This window comes from Haplochromis burtoni, unplaced genomic scaffold, assembly GCF_018398535.1.
Source record: "Haplochromis burtoni strain Fernald_Lab_line unplaced genomic scaffold, NCSU_Asbu1 Contig_6, whole genome shotgun sequence".
In the NCBI taxonomy this organism is placed as follows: Eukaryota; Metazoa; Chordata; class Actinopteri; order Cichliformes; family Cichlidae; genus Haplochromis; species Haplochromis burtoni.
The window spans coordinates 5521896-5543386 of record NW_024582367.1 but is presented as its reverse complement, the minus strand read 5'-3'; the positions used below and the strand labels follow the sequence as shown (position 1 = coordinate 5543386).

The window sequence follows — 21491 nt, the reverse complement described above, 5'->3', positions numbered from 1 at the left end:
AGCACTAATACCTTAATAGGCCTTATCCTATTGGCTTAATAAGGAACCCAGTGGCACTCACAGCATGCCTCATGACTCAAGGTCGAGACAACACAACACCATCATTGCACTGCTGTATGTCGTCTCTAATATCCTTTATTCGCGTATACAGTCAGCATAATCTCTCCTCTACACAGTCACACAAAGCCAAGAAAATTATTTGGAAAAAAGAAAAACAACTTTACATTGATTCAAATAAAAGATTCAACTTAATTACATTCTTTTAAAAAAGTAATTTTTCATCTTTTCTACGTCATATACAAAGTTATATACTGTACATACACATGTCAATATACAGATACTGAATGCACTAGGGAAATATCAAAGAGGATCTGAGATTACAGTACAGGGGTCAGGAACCAAGATTTAGCTGCCAATTTCAGGCCACAGGTTTGGAGTCACCCCATGTTTCTGAACCTCCTGATTCCCATGCTGAGTCTTGATCCATGTGTTGCACTGTTCATGCATGACTGATTCATTTAATTGAAAATTATACTCCATCTCAGCTGCTTATCCAGCGAACTGGAGTATAAATGGAAGCAAGTCAGAGGGGTTAATTTGTCTGCTTTGACTATAAAGTAGCCTAGACGGGTTAGCAAAAATAAAACATTGCAAAACCTGAGTTAAATATCTTCAATCTGCACCATTGGGTTCCATGAGAGGGGGGGATTGCATAGCAACCACCATCCCCGCCAAACTACGTGACAGCAAAATAAAGGAGAAAATTACATGCTTTCAATACATATAACATTTACTTGTTTTATAACTTTGCACTTTTTTTGGAGAAAAAAATGCACAAAGTGTCAGAAAGAAGAACTGTAAACCTAATTAAAAACATGCTGGTGCAAAAACAAACAAAAAAACCAAAAACCATGCTGGTGGTTGTTTTACTGGGGAAAACCAAAACTAAAAACCCATCCAGCTGCTATTTATCAAAGTATGAATATGTAATATGATCTTTTCACGTCCATTTCTAATGAGTTCATAACCAAATATATGAGTAGGCCTACAAAATAAATGCTGGTAGAAAAATCTCACATGTCTTTGATTTTCTCCTCAGGTGGGAGTGGGGTCAGTTTGTTCAGGTGGCGCTAGCTCAGCTCACTGTTTCAACCACTGGCTCACCCTCCTCCACCTTGATGCCTTTGCCCATGGACTTCATTTTGTCCATGATGTCAGTGAACGTCTCCTTCACTGTCTTCTCCAGGAGCCAGCCCTCGCTCTCGCTCTCTGGATCCTCCGGATTAGCAAGGTTACACAGGGAGCTGTGGACATACTGCATGCCCACAGTCACACTAGCCTGCAAGGAACAGGAACACAGATCTGATAAACTTAATGTGAAATGTAGCCATGCCACATGAAAGAAAACGTTTAAGAAGGGAATTTATTATACACTTGTGCTACAATAATTTGATTGAAATTCCAGTTTAATCAGAAAGATGGAAAAATGATATTACCGTATATGAAGGAAGACATTGCATTGAAGTTAAACAAATGTTGTTTGCGGTTTAGAACATAATATTATCAAGACAATTAGCTAATTATCAGAGGATATCTAGACAAAAATCTGTATTCTCATCATTACTGGAAGTTTCAAATCAGAGCAAAGGAAAAGTATCACCATTGCTCAGTTCCAAATTAATGGGCCTGTTCTACTCATCTATAGTTCCATATTTTATTCTTGGAATATACTTAAATAACATTGCTTGTTTCAGCTAAAAAAAAAATTTTTCATCTTCTACTGGGTCTTGGTGCTGCATGATGCATGATTTTCTCTGATTGGCTGCCCTGCCCAAGCAGAAGATTGGAGTAATAGGCGGTGTTCACAGACTGTGCTGTTTGTGTGGGATGCCCACATTTGAATATCCCCTCTTTAAGACATCACACAAATCCAAAAGTATAAAAATGGAGCATTCAGTGCAGATGTGGGATGACCTCATTCTTATAATTCCGCTATGTAGTTGTCTTTAATTTAACAAACCAGGTATAATAGGTCCACTGTAATGCATCAGTTGTACGTAGTGAATTTTAGCACTCATGGATGCTAAAAATCTGCTGCAGCATAACAATTCTGATTATTAATTACATTTCAGCTTAAGTAATGCTCTTTCAGATAATTTAATAAATCCTTTAATTAAATTTTAAAGCAAAAATGGAAAATATCTGATGTTTTCCAGTGTAATAATATTAAATTCAGAACTCCAGTTTCACTAATAATTAGAAAAAATCTTCAGCTATTATTTTGAATATCTTCTAAATGCTTAGAAATGTTTGCATGGTTTTTATAAGTAGGACATGAAAAGATGATACAACTTTACATCTTTCAATAAATGTATCTGAGTCAGAAATTGTGTAATATACTGCAAATATGTTGTGTTAAGGCAAATATTCAAGCAAGGAAAATGAAATTAGGAGCTTTTTTAAATTCTTGAAGTAATCTATAGCCTATAGGGCTAACATCTCATTAGGACAGTTAAGATCCAGTTACTGTAAATGGAGACATCAGATCAGGAGATCAGACTCCTGGAAATAAGTATTTCCTTGTCACCTCTTGCAGATTAACCCATATGTGTCGGCACAGAGATGCTTGCGTAACTCCTCTTTTAAATCTAGGATTCCTCCGAGCGTGCATCTGATTAGCTGAAGCTGTGTTTTTACAACAAACAATTGTCTGCTGGATTTCTGGAGCAAAGATGTTATCTGTATGGCTCTATTTACTGTCTCCTCAAGGTGATGCAGGAACCCAAACAATTTATATCATCGCTGTGGTCACTGGCTTCAAGGATTCACCTGTACATGTCTATTTGTTCTGCATAATCATAGGCAGATATTTTGGCTTTACAAACAACCACAGATGTTGGCTGTGGAGGCCAAGGAGAAAGTTAAAGAGAGGAAAGAGGACACACATGGCTGTTACAGGATTTAGGTAGAAAGTAGCAGGTGAGAAACCGCAGGTGAGCTAAATCGTGCCAAAGGTGGCACAGGGTATCTCGATAGTAGGGCAGGAGAAAATATATTTAGGTAAAGAGGATAGCGGTGTTTGGGAAAGAGATGCAGTAAGTGGGTATTACTGATAGCGTGGGCAGACTGTGGAAAGAAGGGAAGAAGCAGGGATGGAGGAAACTGATGGAAGAAATGCCAACTAGGTCAAGGCTTTGCATGTTTATTCACCTGACTTCCTACTAGCTGGACATTAAAGACTTTCTCTCAATTTCAGTCATTTAACTGAAAATGATTAAAATCTAGTCGGATACAGGTACAATATTTGTGACTTAAGAAGGCTGTTGTTACTTTTATCTGCTGAGAAGGGAAGCTGCTGTCCTTAATGTGTGCAGGAATGTTATAAGTTGGTATCTATTGTTTTAGGCCCACTATGCAACTGGAGCAAATGTGATGAGGTAACTCGAGAATTTCAGTAAAAAGTAAACTGAGAACTGATTTGCCTTGAAGAAAAAATCAACATATTTAGTTCCAATTGTTCTTCAAAGTGACTCTTGCAAATTGAAATGTATTGCTAGGCCTGTTAGAGACTGTCTAACCTACTGCATGGAAGTGAATTGGACTGAAGTCATAGGTTAAGGACAGAAGGGGAGGTTAACCAGTTGCCAGACTAACCAATTTGTCTTTGTTGATATAAAAAAAAATGGGAAGTACTGCTAGAAAACACTTAGACACATAAATATCTCTGATTTGTCAGATCGAATAGGCTGAATTATCTGTATTATTTTTCTGAACATAACAATTTTCCAGACTATTTCTCATTTCAAATGAGGCTTTTCCCTGTTCAGAATTCTTGGGATGTTAAGCCCATTGGGAATATGGGAAAACATTGTCTGGTGCCCATTTTCCTATCAGTTGTTTCTATTGTAGGCTCCACCAACAGATTTCAAGGCTAGAGTAGTGCTCCAAAGAACTCTGTATTTCTGATTAAAATGACTAACACACCTGCCTGGCTTCAATTTAGCTATCAGCAAGGCTGTTGCTATTTCTAGATATTGACATGCCAAGACCAGCTGTTTGTATCTTCAAACAAGCCTTCCACCAGTGGACATGGAAATATATACTTTTCTGTAATAGGTGTGACAACAACAATATTTTGTGCATTAAGGTCACTTCTGCAATTGGGGTATTTAAAAAAAAACGCCCACTACAACTGAAACACTCAAGAGCTCTCAAGCAGTCCCCTCTATTGTTTATTTTCTTTCCATGTGAATAGATTAATGAGGACATACTGTTTGCAAAACCAATATTAGACAGAGACAATGTTGCAGTAGAAGACTTAATTAGACATTTATGCACGATCTCCATTCCTCCATGCAGTGGATAGTGCATGGGATTGTTCTAACTTTTAAATGAAGTTGGAAAGAGCTACATTTTCCAACTAAGAAGTGAACATTGTTTCAGTTAATATATTTAAGTAAGTCTGTGGCACTGACCTCCAGCATAGTGACCAGTATCACCAGGGCTCCGATGGTGTTCATCATGCCACCATAGTAGAACAGCAGGGCATCGCGGCATCCCCGCTTCCACACGTTGAGATCCTCTGTGTAGTGGTCATAACTGTAGTGGGCAGTGTTGTTGGTCATCTGTGCCTGAATGCAGGGTCTGGGGGAGCTGGGGTTACAGCAGCTGAAGGGCACTCCATCCATCAGATACTGGCCATCAACATTACTGCCAATGCGGCTAGGAAGAAGAGGAACAGTGAAGGGGAAGATGATGTTAAAGGCCAGGAATGGGCTGTTACTTGAATTAGCACACCTGTGTTAGACTTCCCTTCGTTCAGATTTAACTGGAATCCATACATTACTCCAGGTCAAAAGTTGTTGTATTATACTTTGCAGTACAATCTTACCTTGACAATAAAAAACATTAAATCAGCTATCCAACCTCCACAAAGCTAGCCTGAATTGGCATTCAGTCGTCAGCTAAAATGTTCCATCATACACTGCTGTTTCAAACTATCTCAAGGAGTACATATTAAGGTCTGAACAACTGCGAGAAGCAAGAAGGCAGGCACTCAAACACTGAAATTAGAATCACTGCTCGGTCTGAGTAGCTGATCTTGACTATGATTGAGAGTAGTAGGTCAATGGAAAGACAAGTGTAATTGGATCACAAAGAACTGGGGGGTGTCAGATATGTATCGGTTATTTCGAGAAATGTCACCACCTACTTGAGCTTTCCGAATTATGACCCAGACAACTTTTTGGTCAAAAGCACAGAGACTTTATGATGTAGAATAATTCTGGAGTTACTGTTACTAAGAAAGTTGGCAGTGAATGTGATATCTTGCATCTATAAGTACAACAAAAACCTGTAATGGCACCACAACAACACTGACCCCAAATGCTGCCCAATTAGAAAGCTCTAAAGCATAGCTGTTTCCTGTTTTCATGATAACGCTGTTGTCCTTAGTTTATGCTAATGTGAGCATCTCTGGCTACACTTTTTTTGACTGGCAGTGCTGTTACTGGAGTGCTGCCATGTCCTCTGCTGATTGGACAAGACACTGGTTCATGAAGGACAAGACACTGTAATCCTGGAGATTAAACACTAATTATGTCCCGGCACACAAAATTGTTTACAAAAAGTTAAGTGGTGCTGGTTGGCCGAGACATAAACAGGCTAGTGTAAAGCTTTCTCGTGGGACTTGACTGTATCTTTTTCTGCAACCATTCACTAAAGTCCAGATCTTCACATATAAATGCCCCCAGATCTCTTCTCTGACCCCAAGAACACATCTCTGCTATGAACTATAGCAGTCACCGTTTCTGCTATGGTAATCCTCAGTGGATGAAAGTAAGTATTACGCCTGATCTGATCTACCTTCATTTCAAATCCACTTATACTGAACTCTAACTTTGCACAGATCACCCCACCTCAGCAGCTTGGTGCACTTAGGTTCAACGGCAATCCAAACACATTCATTTTACTTCCACATTAAATATCTCTGCAACTTTTAAGGCCAACAATAAAGGATTTAACTTTTTTTTTTAAATCTCTGTCACTTACTCTTTGACTTCCTTTGAGCTGAAGTCCAGGTAGCGGTTGCTGACCCACTGAATCTCAAACCAATCTCTGTAGTTGTCATTTCCACAGCAACGAAACTCAATCTGCATCAAGTCCAGGGTCCTCTTCATGTAGCAGCGTCCCGGTGTGTCGGTGTCCTTGTAGTACCTCATGCCGTTCCTCAACCCTTCAGCCAGGGTGAACTGCATAGGGATTCTCATCAAGAAACACAGCACGGCCGTGACAAGCAGCAGGGCGTTGAATCCCACACAGAATACCAAGTAGGTCTTCAACATGGGCTTCCACTTTGCAAACTTATCGGGGTCCAGTGAGTCATAGCACACTTTGCCTCCAAAGACGTTGATGCTGCAGGCTATTAGACCCATGAGAATAAGCAGATTGGGCAAAAAGTGGCTTTCATTGTTGTCCATAAGTTCAGAGCGTTTTCGCAGCTCGATCTTGAAGAACAGACCCATGCTGAGGACCAACACGCCGGCCAACACAGCAAACCAGTACATGAACCAGACTGTCTGAGCCAACTTTACTCGCTTTTTCAGATCAAACTTAACTGGCAACAAAGCCATTCTTCAATCTGGGATGTGTCCTTGCTTGTAAAAAACACTGCAGGAGTTCCAAGATTTCCACTTCGGTTTAGATAAAGTTCTTGAGTATGCTAACCTGCACTTCCCTGTTTGTTTGTAATCAGTATGTCCTCTGGCTGGTCCGAAAGAACAGAAGAGTCAGCTCAGACTGTAATCCATCCTATGGCAAAAGAACCGCTGTAAAGAACTCAGGAGAACAGCACCGGATCCTTATTTTAAAGGTTCTTCTGCACCATTGTGTCCTAAACTTCAGTGTTCAAAAGGGTTTATTTCTTCAAACCTTTACAGGAGAAGCTAATGTTGCGTTCTCTCAAAGAGGTTGAGGATGGCCGGGGATCCTCATGATTAAACTCAAAGTTGCAGTACGTCATGCTAAGCCCCTGTAAGCACCCTGATCCAATTTACAGAAGATGAGCCTGATCGTAAGCTGCTGCCAGGGGCCATAATTGGTTTGAGTGTTCATGTGGTCATGGTTGCCTTGATCAAACACATCAGGAGCAGCACAAGTTTCAGCAGATGGTTGACAAAGGTAATGGACATGACAGTAGGGCTAATGATAAAGCCTAATCATTCATAGGTATGGGGTCCACAAGCTCAACACAAACCAGATGTCTTCACAACGAATCAAAAACACTGAGTTAATAAAGCCCCACTATGACTTTACTTTGGAAGTAATTGCTTAATAAATCAAGACCAAACTGTGACAAACTGGACAAATTAAAATTTTGCTTAAACATTATTAAACATGAAAATTCAGTGTTTGCAGTAAACTTTGTCTGGCAAGCTGATAAAAAATATTCTATTGCTTTCATTGATGTTCTTGTTGTCATTTGCAATCTTGGCAGTTAGAACCAACACAGTGTCTGGCACATACACGAGCCAGATACTTATGCTGATCAAAGCCAGGCCTTTCCCTGAACGGTCTATTCTTCTTTCTCCTTGTGGCTGGATGTGAGAGCTGCAGTGTTGCTAAATGTTTACCAAATGCAATTGGAACACTGAACGCCCAATCTCCTGATGCTCTTTTCACAATGTCTTTCATCAAATCTTTGTGCGTGTTTAGCGCTGTCTCACTAACAATATTTATGTGTTATAATCATAAGTTTGCAGTTGTCATAGACATGAATGTCATGCTAACACCAGGTATTCAATGATTTATTTAAACTGTTGGCCAAATGAATATTTCACAGCACTACTGGTTTATTCAGTAGCGTCTTATACTGCCTACAACCTGAGTGAACGACTATATTTTTAGGAAGCAGCTGCCAAAAGCTCTTTCTTCTCTACCTCATGCAGTAACTCTTGATAATGTGACACGTGTTTAGCAGAAAATACTCTTTATTGCGCTTAATTTCAAAGCTGGACTGTCCACTACATTTTATATTATCAGATATTTGCTGTGATTGTTTTAACTACATTTATTAAGCCATTTTATTTTATTTGCTTTATTAAATTTTAGGAGCCATTTAGCTCTATATTGCCAATTTATTCTATTATCTTCCGTTTTTCCATAGCATTCTATTTTGTTTCCTTCTTATTTTTTGGATTTTTAAATGGCTTAGACTGCATTTTAAATAAAATACAAACACAGAGATCTTTTCTTTTCTTACTATTTTTTCCCCTCCTCCTTTATTTTGTGTAACTTGCATTACCTTTGTGGGCAGGAATTTTAAAAGGCAGAGTCGGTATAAAAACAAAGCCTGAACTATAACAGACTTAAAAATAAAAGATCTCAGACTTGGTGTCTTAATATTTTTGTGTAATAACAATTTACTTTCCGTTCCTTCTGCAAGAAAACCTATATAATCTCTCAAAAGATGCACATTTTACATTAACTGTAAACACTACTCCCATTTTTCCCCCCACATATTTCAATGCAAAAATTATTCAATATAAAAATGGTCGAATTAATTATACCTGAACTTTATGGTCATCAGAAAACACATTTTGAGAGCACATGAAAGCTAGAGCTCCTTCAGTGTTGGTCAAGTCTTACTGAAACTTTATCAGTAAATTAGTAAGAAGGGTATTTGCAACAGGGTGCTCTACTTTGTTCTTGGGTCAGTGACTAACCCATGTCCACAAACTTGTTTTTTAACTGCATATTACCTGTTCTTCAGTGCAGTATTTTTTTTCCTCTGCATGGGAGTTTATGACATAAACAGCTACACAAGGGAATACCTATTGAGTTCTCTGAAATATGGCTGGTGAGGTTTTCAAAGACATCCAAAGTTGGATCAGACTTAACCAGTTTGATTTCCTGCATTGCCCAAGTAGTGAAAACATCCCTCGTGATATGGATGATGAAATTCCACAGCTAAACGCAGACCATAGATAATGATTGAGTATGTTTTGGCCCCTTTATACTCCCAGATCTTACTCTTCCTCCCCTTATGTACCATTTTTGATTTTGGAAAATGTCCTGAGTTAATCCCAAAGAGGTACACATGCAGTATGAATTTATGAATACTTCTTCTGTTTATACACCTCTTTATAAATGTGGTGAATAGACTCAAAACTTCATATAAGCTGTAAAAATCTGACAGCTATTGAATTGCAATAATAACATGAAACTGAAAATCTTCATGTTTTGGTCTGTTAGGTAAAACAAGTGATTCTGAAAAGCTCAGCCTGTCCCAATACCAAACTACTTGAAATCTGACTTTGACCCTAGACTCTTAAGAATTAGACTTATTTTGGAAAAACAAACAAAAACAAAACAAAACACAGTAACAGTCCAAATTAAGTGAATTTTTATTTAAATATATTAATGAAGATTATATCCATGAAATAAAATGGACATTAAATGTGCATTCTGGCCGCAAGCAGATCATGTAAAATTTCTACTATCATTTGTTTTAGTGCATTAGGTCATTAAAAGTCCCATTCTAGGAGTCCCAGTTGGCTTTTCTGTCTGCTTCTGGAATAACAGTCCAGTTTGGGGAAGGTGTCCCAGCAGCAAGCCAGTTGAAGTCATCCACCTGAGTCCAGTTGTTTCGGGCCTGGTCCAGCCCAGACACAGTGAAGTCCTCTTCCAGGGTGGGATAGGACCATGTGAACGGGGCAAAGCTCACTCCGTGACAGTCCTCTATGATGGCTCGGCTGGTGACGTGCAGATACACTTGTGTGTCGGTTGTGTTGTGGGTCCGCAGCTGCTGACAGGGAAAGGCCAGCACGCTGTTTCTGCAATTATCTACAAAAACTGAACTGGACACCGGCCCGCACAGGATCTCACAGCTGTCGATGTGTTTCAGGTGCAGCGTGCTAGGGGAGCCGAACAGATGGACTTTGCAGTTGGTCAGGTGAGTGAGAAGCACATCTCGTTTTTGGATCTCTTCAGCCGTCTTGGTCAGAAACTCACTGGTCATGTTGGAGAAGCCGCACTGCTCGGCGGGTGCTGCTCCATCCACCTGGGTCCTACCTGTCTCTGCAGGTGTGCCTTCATCACGGGGAAGGGGATGAGCGTCTTGTGCAGAGGCTTTATCTGTTGCCTTGGTGCGAGTTCGAAAGGCAAACTTCTTCCTGGGCAAAGCCTCCTCTTTGGTCTCAGACAGCGAGGTTTGGAGTTTCTGGAGAGCAGCCTGGGCTTGCCTGAGCTCGTACTGCGTTAGAAACTGCATACTGTCATTCAGAAACTTTTGCAGCTGGAGAGTTTTGGTCGTGGCCTCTTCTAGTTTCTCAGTCACCACAGCGCGCTCAGCTCCGGAACAGCTGGACAGTAGCTCCTCTATACACGCCCGCTCCCTGTTGAAGGCGCTGGAGAAATACTCGCTCTTCTCCTCGGCGACAGAATGGCTCTCTTTAGCCTCCTTCCTCCGCTCGGCATCCTCGATCCTTGCCTGGTGCCGCTTCTGAAGTCGCTCTTGTATCCTGGCCGCCCCACTTTCGCCAGAAAACCCACTTTCCTCGTTACCTTCAATCACCGCTGCCATATTGTCGCACTGATAATTGTGTCGGAAGTGATGACCCTCTTATTCGTGACTTTCGCAAAGCCAACATAAACACTGTGGCACACCGCCACCTGCTGCATCGGAGTTTTTAAGCTAATTTTAAAAACTATATATATATATATATATATATTTTTTTCTTTTTCAAAGATGAAATAAAACCTGCAATTTAACCACAAAATTGTATAATTTCTTCTACATTTGGTCTCTTTATAAGCTTCGACAGACTTCTTTGCCTTTTGAACAAAATGAAACAAAATATTTGAAGCCAGTGACTGGCTAATTATAGCAAGTGAGCTTATTTTAGCCTCTGTGTAATAGAATATAGTATTATATTAATATGTATGTGTATTATTAATAAAACGCATTTAATGATACTGCTCGACCAAAATGTTTCTTTCATCATTTTAAAGTAAAACAAAATAAAGAACAGTAAATACTTGAACATTTGCATTATTTATTTAATTTCTTTTTATATTTCCATTCGTTTTATATTTATATATTTCAATGAAATATTTATATATTTCAAATAACCTTTTAATTTTTTTTCATATCACCTTCATTTTATCTACCCTGCTCCCTACAGTTTACCCATATTTATAGTGTGGTTTTTGTGAAACACATTACAGATATAGACAACAAATACATTTAAAGACCATTTACAATAAGTGTTTATGTATAGAAATATGAGGTATTTACACTGAACTTCTTTTTTAAATAATATTTTCTTTAACGTTTTTATAATAAAGACATCACATACAACACTAGAAGGTGGAAGAAATATTATTTTTACTCGAAAGTGTGTGTAAAATGCGATTGAATTACATATAAAAAAAACAATAAGTGTAATAAATGTAAACGCTTTGCTTTCTTATAAAGTCTGACTGCTTTCTGAATACGAAATAGGCTTCTCAGCAGGTAACTAGGCATACCTGAGCAACATCCAGGTGTGGCACACACAAAGGCCCGCCCTCTACCGTTGGCAGTGATTAAGTGTAATAACGTTTATCCGCTATTTATAAAGACAGAGCCACATGTAATTATAATTCACATAAGCATTAAAAATTGTTATTAATTATTTGCGGTTGTTTTTAAGGTTTCGTATTCAAATGCATGGAGCCATATGCAGTCGTTGAGGACCGCTGATTTCGCTGTGTGCACTACCCCAACAACAACCCGTGCGGTGATGGCGAGGAAACCCCGTTGACAAGGCACTGCTTTTTCATGACGGTGAGTTTCCCTTTGAGTGTATTATAATTTTGTGATAAAAATTTCAAGGAAAAAACACACACAACCTCCTTCCTCCCTTCCTTCAGGGAGGGAAGAGAGTTTGAGCGGAGAGAAAAATCTATCCGAGACAGAGCAGGGACAGTGAGAAAAATATATGAGTGGGAGAGGGAGAAGGAGGAGGAGGAGAAGGAGGGGGGGAGCAAATTAAAAGTTGCCAAATGGAGATATTGGGTTTCAAGAAGGAGTGAGACAGGAGTAAAAGGGTTTGCCTCTTTTTGAGTCGTCTTTATGTTATGCTAATCGGGATAAATATTTATGGCTCGACGCGGTTTTAGCCCTTTTCGACGGATTCTGGCTTTCAAAATAGGCGTCGTCATCGACGCCGCGGCTAGCTAACCAGCGCAGGCCGATATTTAAAGTTAAAAATGTGGCGGAGCCGCTGAGTTAAAGACCCGAGCAGGACACGGACTGAGGACAAAAGTCCCGGGTTGAAACGCGTCGATTCGGCTATATCGAGGCAAAATGTGACGTTTTTCATGCTGGCAGACGAGCCACATAGAGGACAAATGAAAGCCTTCCCCAACAGAGAAAGAAAGAGCACGTCAGCGACGACGGGCGTTTTGTGCTGCTTGAATGCGATTATCACTCTCTGTCGATTCAGTCTATTTTTGGAAATAAAACTTGCAAGCTGTACATTAGCCGTGTTTTTGTGCGGCTTTAACGGCGGGGACTAGCCGTGGATTTGCGTCGAAGCGCACGTGCTGTCCTGGATTTGCTGGTGGTTGTGAATTTGAGCTCGAAATTAGGCAAAAAATGCAACAAGAAATGCGCCAGAAATATGCCAGTTTGATCAAAACTGGCATTAAAGATGCAAATCTGGCGATATCGAGCTAGATCACATTTTTTTAAAGGTTATTATTCTGGCCAGCATAAACAGCTCGGTCATTTCATTTTAAATGTAGCTAACATTACAATTTGAGGTGAACGCTTGTAAACGTTAACTTTTTGCACCTTGGATTTAATTGGATAATATAGATTTTTACAGCCCGTATTTGATGCCTTTTTTTGTGAAGTGTTTATGGCTTAGTTTCCGTTGTTTTTGTCTCGGAATCTCGACATGGTTTTCTGTAACAAGTTTCGAAGGATAAAGGACACTCGTTTGCTCGACGAGAAAATGTCGTGTTATTTGCTGTGGACACACACAAAAAACAACCGTGATTTTCCAGCGATTTCAATCGCTCATGCGGTCGTTGTTTTTGCTTTAAACTCCAAACACGGTCCGTGTAAACGGCCTAATTTGTGCAGCAGCCCTGTCCTGTCTTTGTTCTCGCTCAACCAAAGATGGAGGCTCAACGTGGCTCTGCTGTAAAGACAGCCTATGGCATGGTAACAGCCATTTTGTAGAGTTGCAGTCGCCTTTCATGGGAAAACAAAACCTACATTTCCCCAGTCACCTGCAAACACACACACACACACACACAGCAAAATAAAATTGTATGTGATACAACCATTTTATTCACATGCTCTATTAGTGATTACATGAGTTTTTTTTTTTATTATTATGTGATACAGTAAATAAAGCAGCCACAACCATTTACTTACAGATATTGAATCTTTTAAGTGCCATTAAAAAAAACAACAACCCCTAAACCCCCTATTATTAAGTAGCACCAAGCTGACTGACTGACACAACATAAAGCCAATACCTCTTTCAATGGAGAGATGAAACCCAGAACATCAACCAGAACTATAATGTATAAATGTTGCAGGGTGGGGTTATTTACACTCAAATACTCTTTTTCACTCTGCACACTGGAAAGACAACCAATGTGGGACAGCAGAGAAGCTTTATGGGTGGGAGTTTGTCATAGCTAAGCATTTGTAGGAGGGGATGAAGGCCATTCTGTCCTTATGTACTGAATAGCAAATATGTACCCCCCCCCCTCCCAACTTCCTGTCCACACCCCTGTTTCACACTTGAACCATTCTTTTATCTAGCACCTGCCTGCACTGTCTTACGCCCCTTATCAGACATACATGTCCAGTTATGTAGTTCTACTAAATGAAGTTTCTCACTCTGCAGCCCAGCCTTTTGCAGGAAAGAAAGGGTGTTAAATGACTGAGCCCATGCTTCCTGCTGGAAACCTGTGAGTGAAATGTCTAAAAACATGCCAGCCATTTAGAGCTCAAGCACTTCTACTTTAGAGTAAAACAAAAACAAGTTTTTTTTACTCCACTGTTCAGTGATTAGACCTTAGCGTGTCCCATGTCCTCATCTGATGGCCTTCCATACTCTTTCAGGTGTCATGGATGATGATGACGATCGCCGTCTTCTGGATATTTTAGGGTAAACGTTATAAGATTATAAAATCTGCACTAAGATTCGAGTTCTTCTTGCCACACCCCGGGCCATACAGTTTTATACTTGTGAATATATAGTTGCCTTTAAAATCAGTGCCACAACTATCTGCAAGATCTGTTTTTTTGGTTTTAAATCTTTCATTGAATAAGGGAAGTGAATATTTTAATGGTCATAAGCACAAGACACATGTAGTAAAGCAAATGTCAGGGAACTTTAAAACCACAGATAGTGACACAAATAAAAAGAAACTGCTAAAGATGTTGCTTCTTTATCTTTTTCAGAGATGTAGATGCGTTGAATGACTATCTCCATGGCAGCAACAGCAAGTCTGTGAGTGACACTTGGAGAATTCAGAGTTTGTCTGAATGACTTCCTTAGAAATGTTCCTTAAACACCAGAATTACCCAAGTCCATTCACTCGCTTGTCTTTTGTTCCTGCAGATTGAGGAGGATGATGTAACAAACGCAGCTTATGGGTCTGATGGATCCCTCTTTGGTAACGACACCGTGAGTATACCTATGATTACCTTGATCCAAGCCAAACCACAAGGACATTTTGTTACAGTTCATCATTAGGAGTGGATGATAAAATGATAACGATAACTACCAGGGATAACTTTTCCTCAACAGAAATATGAGTAACGATTAATAAAAAGTCAATCGAACTCATTCCGTCCATTTTTTTGACAGACAAGACAAAAGAACGATGACAATAGCTCTACACTGAACCAATCGTGGTTGGAGCAGAGTTAAAGCCATGTCAATTTAGGTCGTCACACACATACACAGCAGTACAGAGCACTACGTTAGAAGTGTGAGTGAGATAAAAGAAAAAATGTTCAAAACGTCAGCTACAGCATTACAAAACAAGAGCCCCAGTGCACAGTGTCCAAGACTCTGTTAAAGGGAATTCGGTATTGTGGAGATATTCTTACCGTTTAAAGATCGACAAAGACACAGAGTAGCATGTTTCGACAAAGGCAGGTAACATCATGAATCGCTTTTAGATCTGAAGCAGTGCTATCCCAGCACAATGCACAGTTTATCTGCAATTACCTGAAAAATACAGTGCACACACAGTACGGGAGTTTGCAGTTCTAGACACTTGTTTGTGGGCGATCATGGCTCAAGAGTTGGGAGCTCGCCTTGTAATCGGAAGGTTGCCGGTTCGAGCCCCGGCTTGGACAGTCTCGGTCGTTGTGTCCTTGGGCAAGACACTTCACCCGTTGCCTACTGGTGGTGGTCAGAGGGCCCGGTGGCGCCAGTGTCCGGCAGCCTCGCCTCTGTCAGTGCCCCAGGGTGGCTGTGGCTACAATGTAGCTTGCCATCACCAGTGTGTGAATGTGTGTGAATGGGTGGATGACTGGATATGTAAAGTGCTTTGGGGTCCTTAGGGACTAGTAAAGTGCTATATAAATACAGGCCATTTACCATTTGTTTGCGGTATGACAGAAAATGAAGAGGGACAGTGATCTCACAACGACAGTTAAAAATGTCAAATTTAGGCTGGTGATGAAAGGACCTGATCCTCATTACCAGTCTCTGGGCTGTGGACAAACAACACCTTTTCCCAGCTGCACAGGAGTGCAGAGAGACAGCTGAACAAGCGGTGTCATACTTCACTGCCACATCGGATTTGTGGTCAAATCGCGCATCTGACCCATATATAAGCTTCACTGTCCACTTCGTTGGAGTGTACTGCACTGGTATTGCCTTTTAAAATGTCTTTACTTGTTGCCTTGGAGCATAAGCAGACCACAGCTGAGTGGATATGTCTGGTTTGTTTATGCTCTGTTAAATTGATAGTTTCTTGAATTTGTACTGAGGGTATGTATAGAATTTTTTTTTTTTTTTTTTGGGGGGGGGGGGGTGCTATTTATTTGTGTTTGAACAGTTTGAATATATACAAAATAATGAATACCGTTTGGTTTATTGAGATTTTATTTTGTATTAATATCTGTTATTTGAACTAACCAAAGAATTTTCAGTTTGTGTTCTTCTGTAACACTAACAGTGTTTATTAACTTTGAAATACAGTATTATATTAGTATTTTATATTCTATAATAGATAATCATGTTCAATTTTTGACAGAAAGCTAATAATATTTGAAATAAAATTAGCCTGATATCTTAACTTGGGCATAAAAAGAAGCCTTTGACTTTGAAATCAGATATGCAGTTCACATGCAAATAGTTCTCCATTTTCTTCTCTCAATACTTCCTTCAGACTGGCTCCAACACTGGCCTCAAAGATGGTTCTTCTACAATGGGTGAATTTGGCGAGGATTCGACCGGGGCAGGCCTCCAACTCTCTAGCAGTCTCTCGTTTATTGAGGATGAACTGGGGCCTGAAACCTCCCCTGGAGGGGTGGATCTCGGGGGAGAGGACCAGCCCTTTGACATCCTTCAGAAATCTCTCTTGGAAGCTGATATCACTGAGCAAACGCTGGCCCAGGAAGCCTTACTGGACTCGCAGCCTGCTCCCACTCTAGTGCAAGCTCCTGTTCCCTTCTCCTCCCCGCTGGTCTCGGGGAACTATGGAGGCGGGGTAGGTGTGGTAACGACTGCAACTGCTACGTTCTCTGCAGGCCAGTTTTTGCAAGGCATGCCGTCACTGCCTAATGGTTCTGGTCAGCCAATCCAGGTGTTGGGTTCTTTTGGTGCAGGTGGCGGAGTGATGACTTTGAGTAGCTTAGAAAGATCACCACAGATCGTGCTAAGGCCAGGTGTTTCTGTAGCTCCAACAGGGACAACAACAGGGGGGCAGGTGTTTGCTCCCACCCAAGGCCAAGTTGGCTTACCTTTCAAAAACATCCCGCTTCAAAATATCATCATACAGAGAGGCCCAGGAGGGACCCAGACTGTTGTCAGACCAATCCAGCCTAAACCCCTCCAACCGGGGTCTCAGACTGTCTACAGCCTTGGTCTTCAGCCCACTCCCACCACCGTGACTAATGTAGTGAACACTAATACTGCTGCTCCTGCAGGACAGTACACACCTAATGGCTCCATTGTAGTACAACCACCCCTGGAGCAGCAACAAGCATCTACACTGACAAATATATCAGCCGGACAGTTCTTGCTACCCAGCTCCTTGGCTCTCACTTCATCTAGCACCATCCACAACGGGCCCATCAACCCCAACTCAAATCCCCTAATTACCAGTCAAAACACAGTGCAGATTGTTGCAGCGCAGAACTTCAATGCACCAACAGCTGGTCCACTAATTTTGAATCAGGGAGTAGTAAGCGGGAATCAGGTTGGAGGAGGTGTAACTCAGATGTGGACGGGAGTTTCTTGTGCGAGCTCCACCTCCGTGCAGACACCATGCGCTCCTGGACGTCTGACTCTGGTTGGCCCGGCTACAACAGGGATCTGCAATCAGAGCCAAGCGTCGGCTACTCCCGTGCAACGCCTTCTAGTGACTCCATCCCAGAACTGTACTTCTCTGTCCCCTTTACCTGGTAATGTGACACAGCAACAAGACTACAGACAGGTATACAGATGGCAGTCTTTTTATTAATTTGCTCTCTCCTTATTTGTTCTCTCTCTAACATAACTTTTACTTGAAATTTTTCAGAATTCTTCATCACCTGCCCTCAAACAAGCACATGCCAGCAGCATCCACGGTAAAAGAGGTGCCAATGGCTTCAGTGTATATAATATGTTCCAATATAAGCTGCAGAATTTCAGACTCATAAAGTTGCTTTGTTTGTGTGATCTCTTGTAGCAATCAAACCCATGGTACAGGATTCAATACTAAACTCTGAGGTATGTTAGCTGTTTGTTTTACATGCTTGTGTGTCTTTTTTAGGTGGAACAATCTAATGTAATGACATCTTTGGTTTGTACACTTCCCCATCACAGGTCAGTGCACAGAAGAGGCCTCTGCTTCCTACGCTTACAAAAGGAGAAATGTGAGTTTTTTTGACATGCCATCTGTCCTGTGTAGTTGTGCTTTTGTCTTTCAGTCATTTAACAAACTTGTGTCTTTCTCTTTTATTTTTAAAGGATTTTACAGCAGGTGAGGAAGGATCATGTTGCAGTTCAGACCCCAGATCGACGTCGATTCACTTCAGTTGATGACGCACTCCTGAGACTTATCCCGTACCACGTGTTCCAGGGGGCTCCACCCAGCCCGGACGAGTTCTCCCAGGGTACAGTCATGACAATACTAGATTCACCCCAAGTCTTTTACGGAATTAAAGTTGTTGTTTTTAATATAAGAAGTGTGTTGTGTTTTGAATTTCCAGTGGATGAGGAATTTGAAGCAGCTGCAACTCAGGTGCTGATGAGGACACAGGGGATGGTAAACAAATACAGGCGACTACTGATGGTGGAAGCTGAGGTAGGTGCACGCGCTAGTTAATGACTAGATGTGAGGGATGTTAGGAAATGCACAGGGCTAACAGCATAACCTCACTCTTCTGTGCAGCGTTTCAGTCCGTCCTCAGAAATGGTGATGATCGACAGGACTTTCAACCAAGAGGAGCGCAGCACCTTGATACAAGACAAACGCATGGTACTAGTGGACCCAGGTAAAACAGAATTGGAGTGAATCCCATTGTGAACTAATATTCCCTTTTCAGTTAACTTTGATTTAACACTTTGCCCTGTCTGGTTTGTAGACAGTTTCTTGGAGGAGTTCTGTTGTGGGACGAAATCCAAACTTTTCCAAGCCCCTTCCCCGCCTCAGCCTATATCCAGCTATAAATGGAATGAGTCAGAACAAGGCTCTATGGAGCCACCATACAGAACAGACTCCCAGCCTGGTTATGAAGACCCAGGAGGGAGTGAGCCTGTAGGACCTGGCTCAACAGAGAGACTTCATCCACCACACTTCGAAAGCAAGAACGTGCTGGAAATGAAGAGATCCCAGCAACTCTACGGACCCAGCGGCATCAGCAACAACAGCCTGATTGCTGCCAATAGTTGCCCCCATAATAAACCCTCACCTTTCCCAGCATTGTCAGGAGGCCCGACAAACTACCAGGTGTCTCACCACCCTGTGCAGCCTCCATATACCCCTCAGCTCACCTCACCCCCTCACCCTGACACAGATTCTGCTCTTGAGGCAGCAGTCAACAGCATCCTGGAATGTTAAGATGTATAAACCATATTACACCCAATGTATGGTTTCTACTTCTTTTTTGTATGTGCATTTCTTTTTCTTTATGTCCCCTGTGTGAAGAGAGGCTAACTCTTCTTTCAGGTCTGTGTTCTTAGTGGTACACAGCCATGTAGCATGTACGTAGTTTGCCTTGGGTTATTTTAGGGGGATTTTATGTTGAAGTCAGTTAGTCTGTAAAGGTGTTACGTGAACACATGCACTTACAGTTACCTATAAAGACCCGGGAATGTGTGCAATGCAATGTACTAACAGATGCAAAATGTTCTTTTGTTTATTTTACAGTGGTAGGGTTTGCGACTGAATGCAAGAGTGTCCCTCTCTTCACACACTAGTTAATACTTTTTGCCAGTTTATTGTTTATTCCCCACCCCACTACCTATGCCGAACAAGAGAGATGAGGAGGAGGGACTCTGTGCCTAATTGTAGGTTTTTATATGGAAGTGTTTACATGAAGAAGCTCTAAATATCAGAAAATCCATTTATTTCTGTTCTTTCTACATCTAAGCACCAAACAGTTGCTTTTGTACAAGTAGTTCATGGTTGAGAGGTGTAGATCTCCTCACATCTAAGCTCAGTAGAGATACCTTCAAACAGGCAAGTTGCACTAAACATACTGTGGCCTATTTCAGGAACTATATAAACACAAGGCTTTAGTCAATATGCGGTGTATGCTGGGCTGAACTGGATGGACACGTCAAAGAGAACCAAAATCTTTTTGCCTGCTTTTGTGTTTTTGGCTGCCTGTAACAAGGACAACCTCTTAATCACACTAGAAGCCAGTTAAACTAGTCCCATTGACACATATGGTAGTGTTACAATGCTTTTTTTGTGCTTAAGTCACCTTTTTCATTTTCTTTTGTACCTTAAAGGTATGCAAGTCCCGACACAGACACAGGACATATCTGTAGATCTCTGCCACCTTCATCATTTCACAGTGAGTTTGTGTCTGTGGAGCTACGTCCTCAGATTGAGGAAGAGATGTTAAATTTTCTGAACTTTTTTTTTCTTTTAAATGACATTGAAAGAAACAGGACTGTTTTTGTTTGTTGTTATGTGTTCCCCAGCGTTGAGAACGTGACAATACTGTCAGCAGTTTAAATGACCCAGGAGGGTCATTGATTGTATGTATGTTTGTTTGCCTTTTGCATATAATTATATATGAATCATATCTTTCTCTCTATGCTTTACTACCCTGACACGTCAATGTGTGTGTGTGTATGTGTGTTAATTGGCAACCATACACACTGATTTCCTGTAGTTTGGTAGTGTGATTGCGATACTTTTGACTTTATTGCCAAGCGTTTTCTTAGTTCCCTGGGATAGTTTTCTCACACTTTCGCTCTTTTCCTTCTCAGCAGCACAACCAAAATTATTAGGAGAGACTGTGGTCTCATCCAGAATCCCCGTCATTTGTCTCACCAGCTCTGTGGCTAATTATTTAAAAAAAACCTGTAGTGTTTCCTCTGAACTCAGAATGATTATGTTTTTGTTTTATTAAACCAAGACTTAAAAGTCCTAAATAATGTCCCTCTACTTCTGTTTTTGCAACAACACAAAAGCCCTGATTAAATGCTCTCAGGGTTGATTCTGGACAGCACCACCTTTCTCCTATGAGCATGTATGTGAAATATGCTTGCTAATAGACCACACAAACAGACTGAAGGCCTTTCATATGGGATGATAGAAGACCCTTTTTTAATTTAAGTGCCAGTGGCCATGGCAGCCTGCCTGCATCTCTGCCTCAGCTCTTGCAGACCTCTTCTTTCCGAGAAAAACTGGGCTGTTTGCTTTGAAAGCAAATCTCAAATGACAAGTGAGGGTCAAGTGAGATTTTGCATTTGCTCCTCCAAGCGACTGCTGCAAGATTTTGTGCCTCTATAGCACTTATATCTACAAGGATGTTCACTTTAGACTTTCAAAATAGGGACATACCCAGTGTTTGTAAACTATTGTGTTATCAGAATGCATATCATGGTCTTGAGAGCCTGGTAGGAACAAACTGTGCTTTTTCTCCCCTATCATCATCATTTTTTTTCTTTTTTTTTTGTGCAGAGATGCGTTTTCTGCCTTCATTTTCATTGTCCCATTTGATTTGTATAGTTTGTTGTTTTGTATAAAAAAAGTTAGACACAAAATATTTATAATTTTTGTACGAAGAAAAAGAGAATGTA

At 40.9% G+C, this 21491-nt stretch overlaps 3 protein-coding genes across 6 annotated transcripts; 1 reads left to right on the top strand and 2 right to left on the bottom strand.

The window, feature by feature from the left end:
• Positions 1–117: 117 nt before the first annotated feature.
• On the bottom strand, positions 118–9260 carry prph2a (peripherin 2a (retinal degeneration, slow)). The gene is made up of 3 exons (XM_005913525.3): positions 6052–9260; positions 4476–4722; positions 118–1339 (listed from the first exon to the last, which is right to left on the bottom strand). Exons 1-3 carry the CDS (start codon positions 6630–6632, stop codon positions 1136–1138), a joined length of 1032 nt encoding a protein of 343 aa, XP_005913587.1. The 5' UTR covers positions 6633–9260; the 3' UTR covers positions 118–1135.
• A 120-nt stretch (positions 9261–9380) lies between these two features.
• Positions 9381–10703, bottom strand: tbcc (tubulin folding cofactor C). The gene has a single exon (XM_005913526.3). The coding sequence runs from the start codon at positions 10580–10582 to the stop codon at positions 9539–9541; it is 1044 nt and encodes a 347-aa protein (XP_005913588.1). The 5' UTR covers positions 10583–10703; the 3' UTR covers positions 9381–9538.
• An 895-nt stretch (positions 10704–11598) lies between these two features.
• Positions 11599–21484, top strand: bicral (BRD4 interacting chromatin remodeling complex associated protein like). 4 transcript variants are annotated; one of them, XM_042224195.1, is made up of 13 exons: positions 11600–11827; positions 13911–13974; positions 14129–14174; positions 14471–14519; positions 14631–14696; positions 16417–17685; positions 17770–17827; positions 17920–17960; positions 18057–18106; positions 18201–18346; positions 18443–18537; positions 18625–18727; positions 18818–21484. In XM_042224195.1, exons 3-13 carry the CDS (start codon positions 14134–14136, stop codon positions 19291–19293), a joined length of 2394 nt encoding a protein of 797 aa, XP_042080129.1. In that variant the 5' UTR covers positions 11600–11827; positions 13911–13974; positions 14129–14133; the 3' UTR covers positions 19294–21484. The 4 variants fall into 4 exon arrangements, with proteins under 4 accessions (XP_042080132.1, XP_042080122.1, XP_042080129.1 ...); XM_042224198.1 differs by lacking the exon at positions 13911–13974 and having other exon boundaries at positions 11599–11827; XM_042224188.1 differs by having other exon boundaries at positions 11599–11827; positions 13911–14174.
• The last annotated feature ends 7 nt before the right edge of the window (positions 21485–21491 follow it).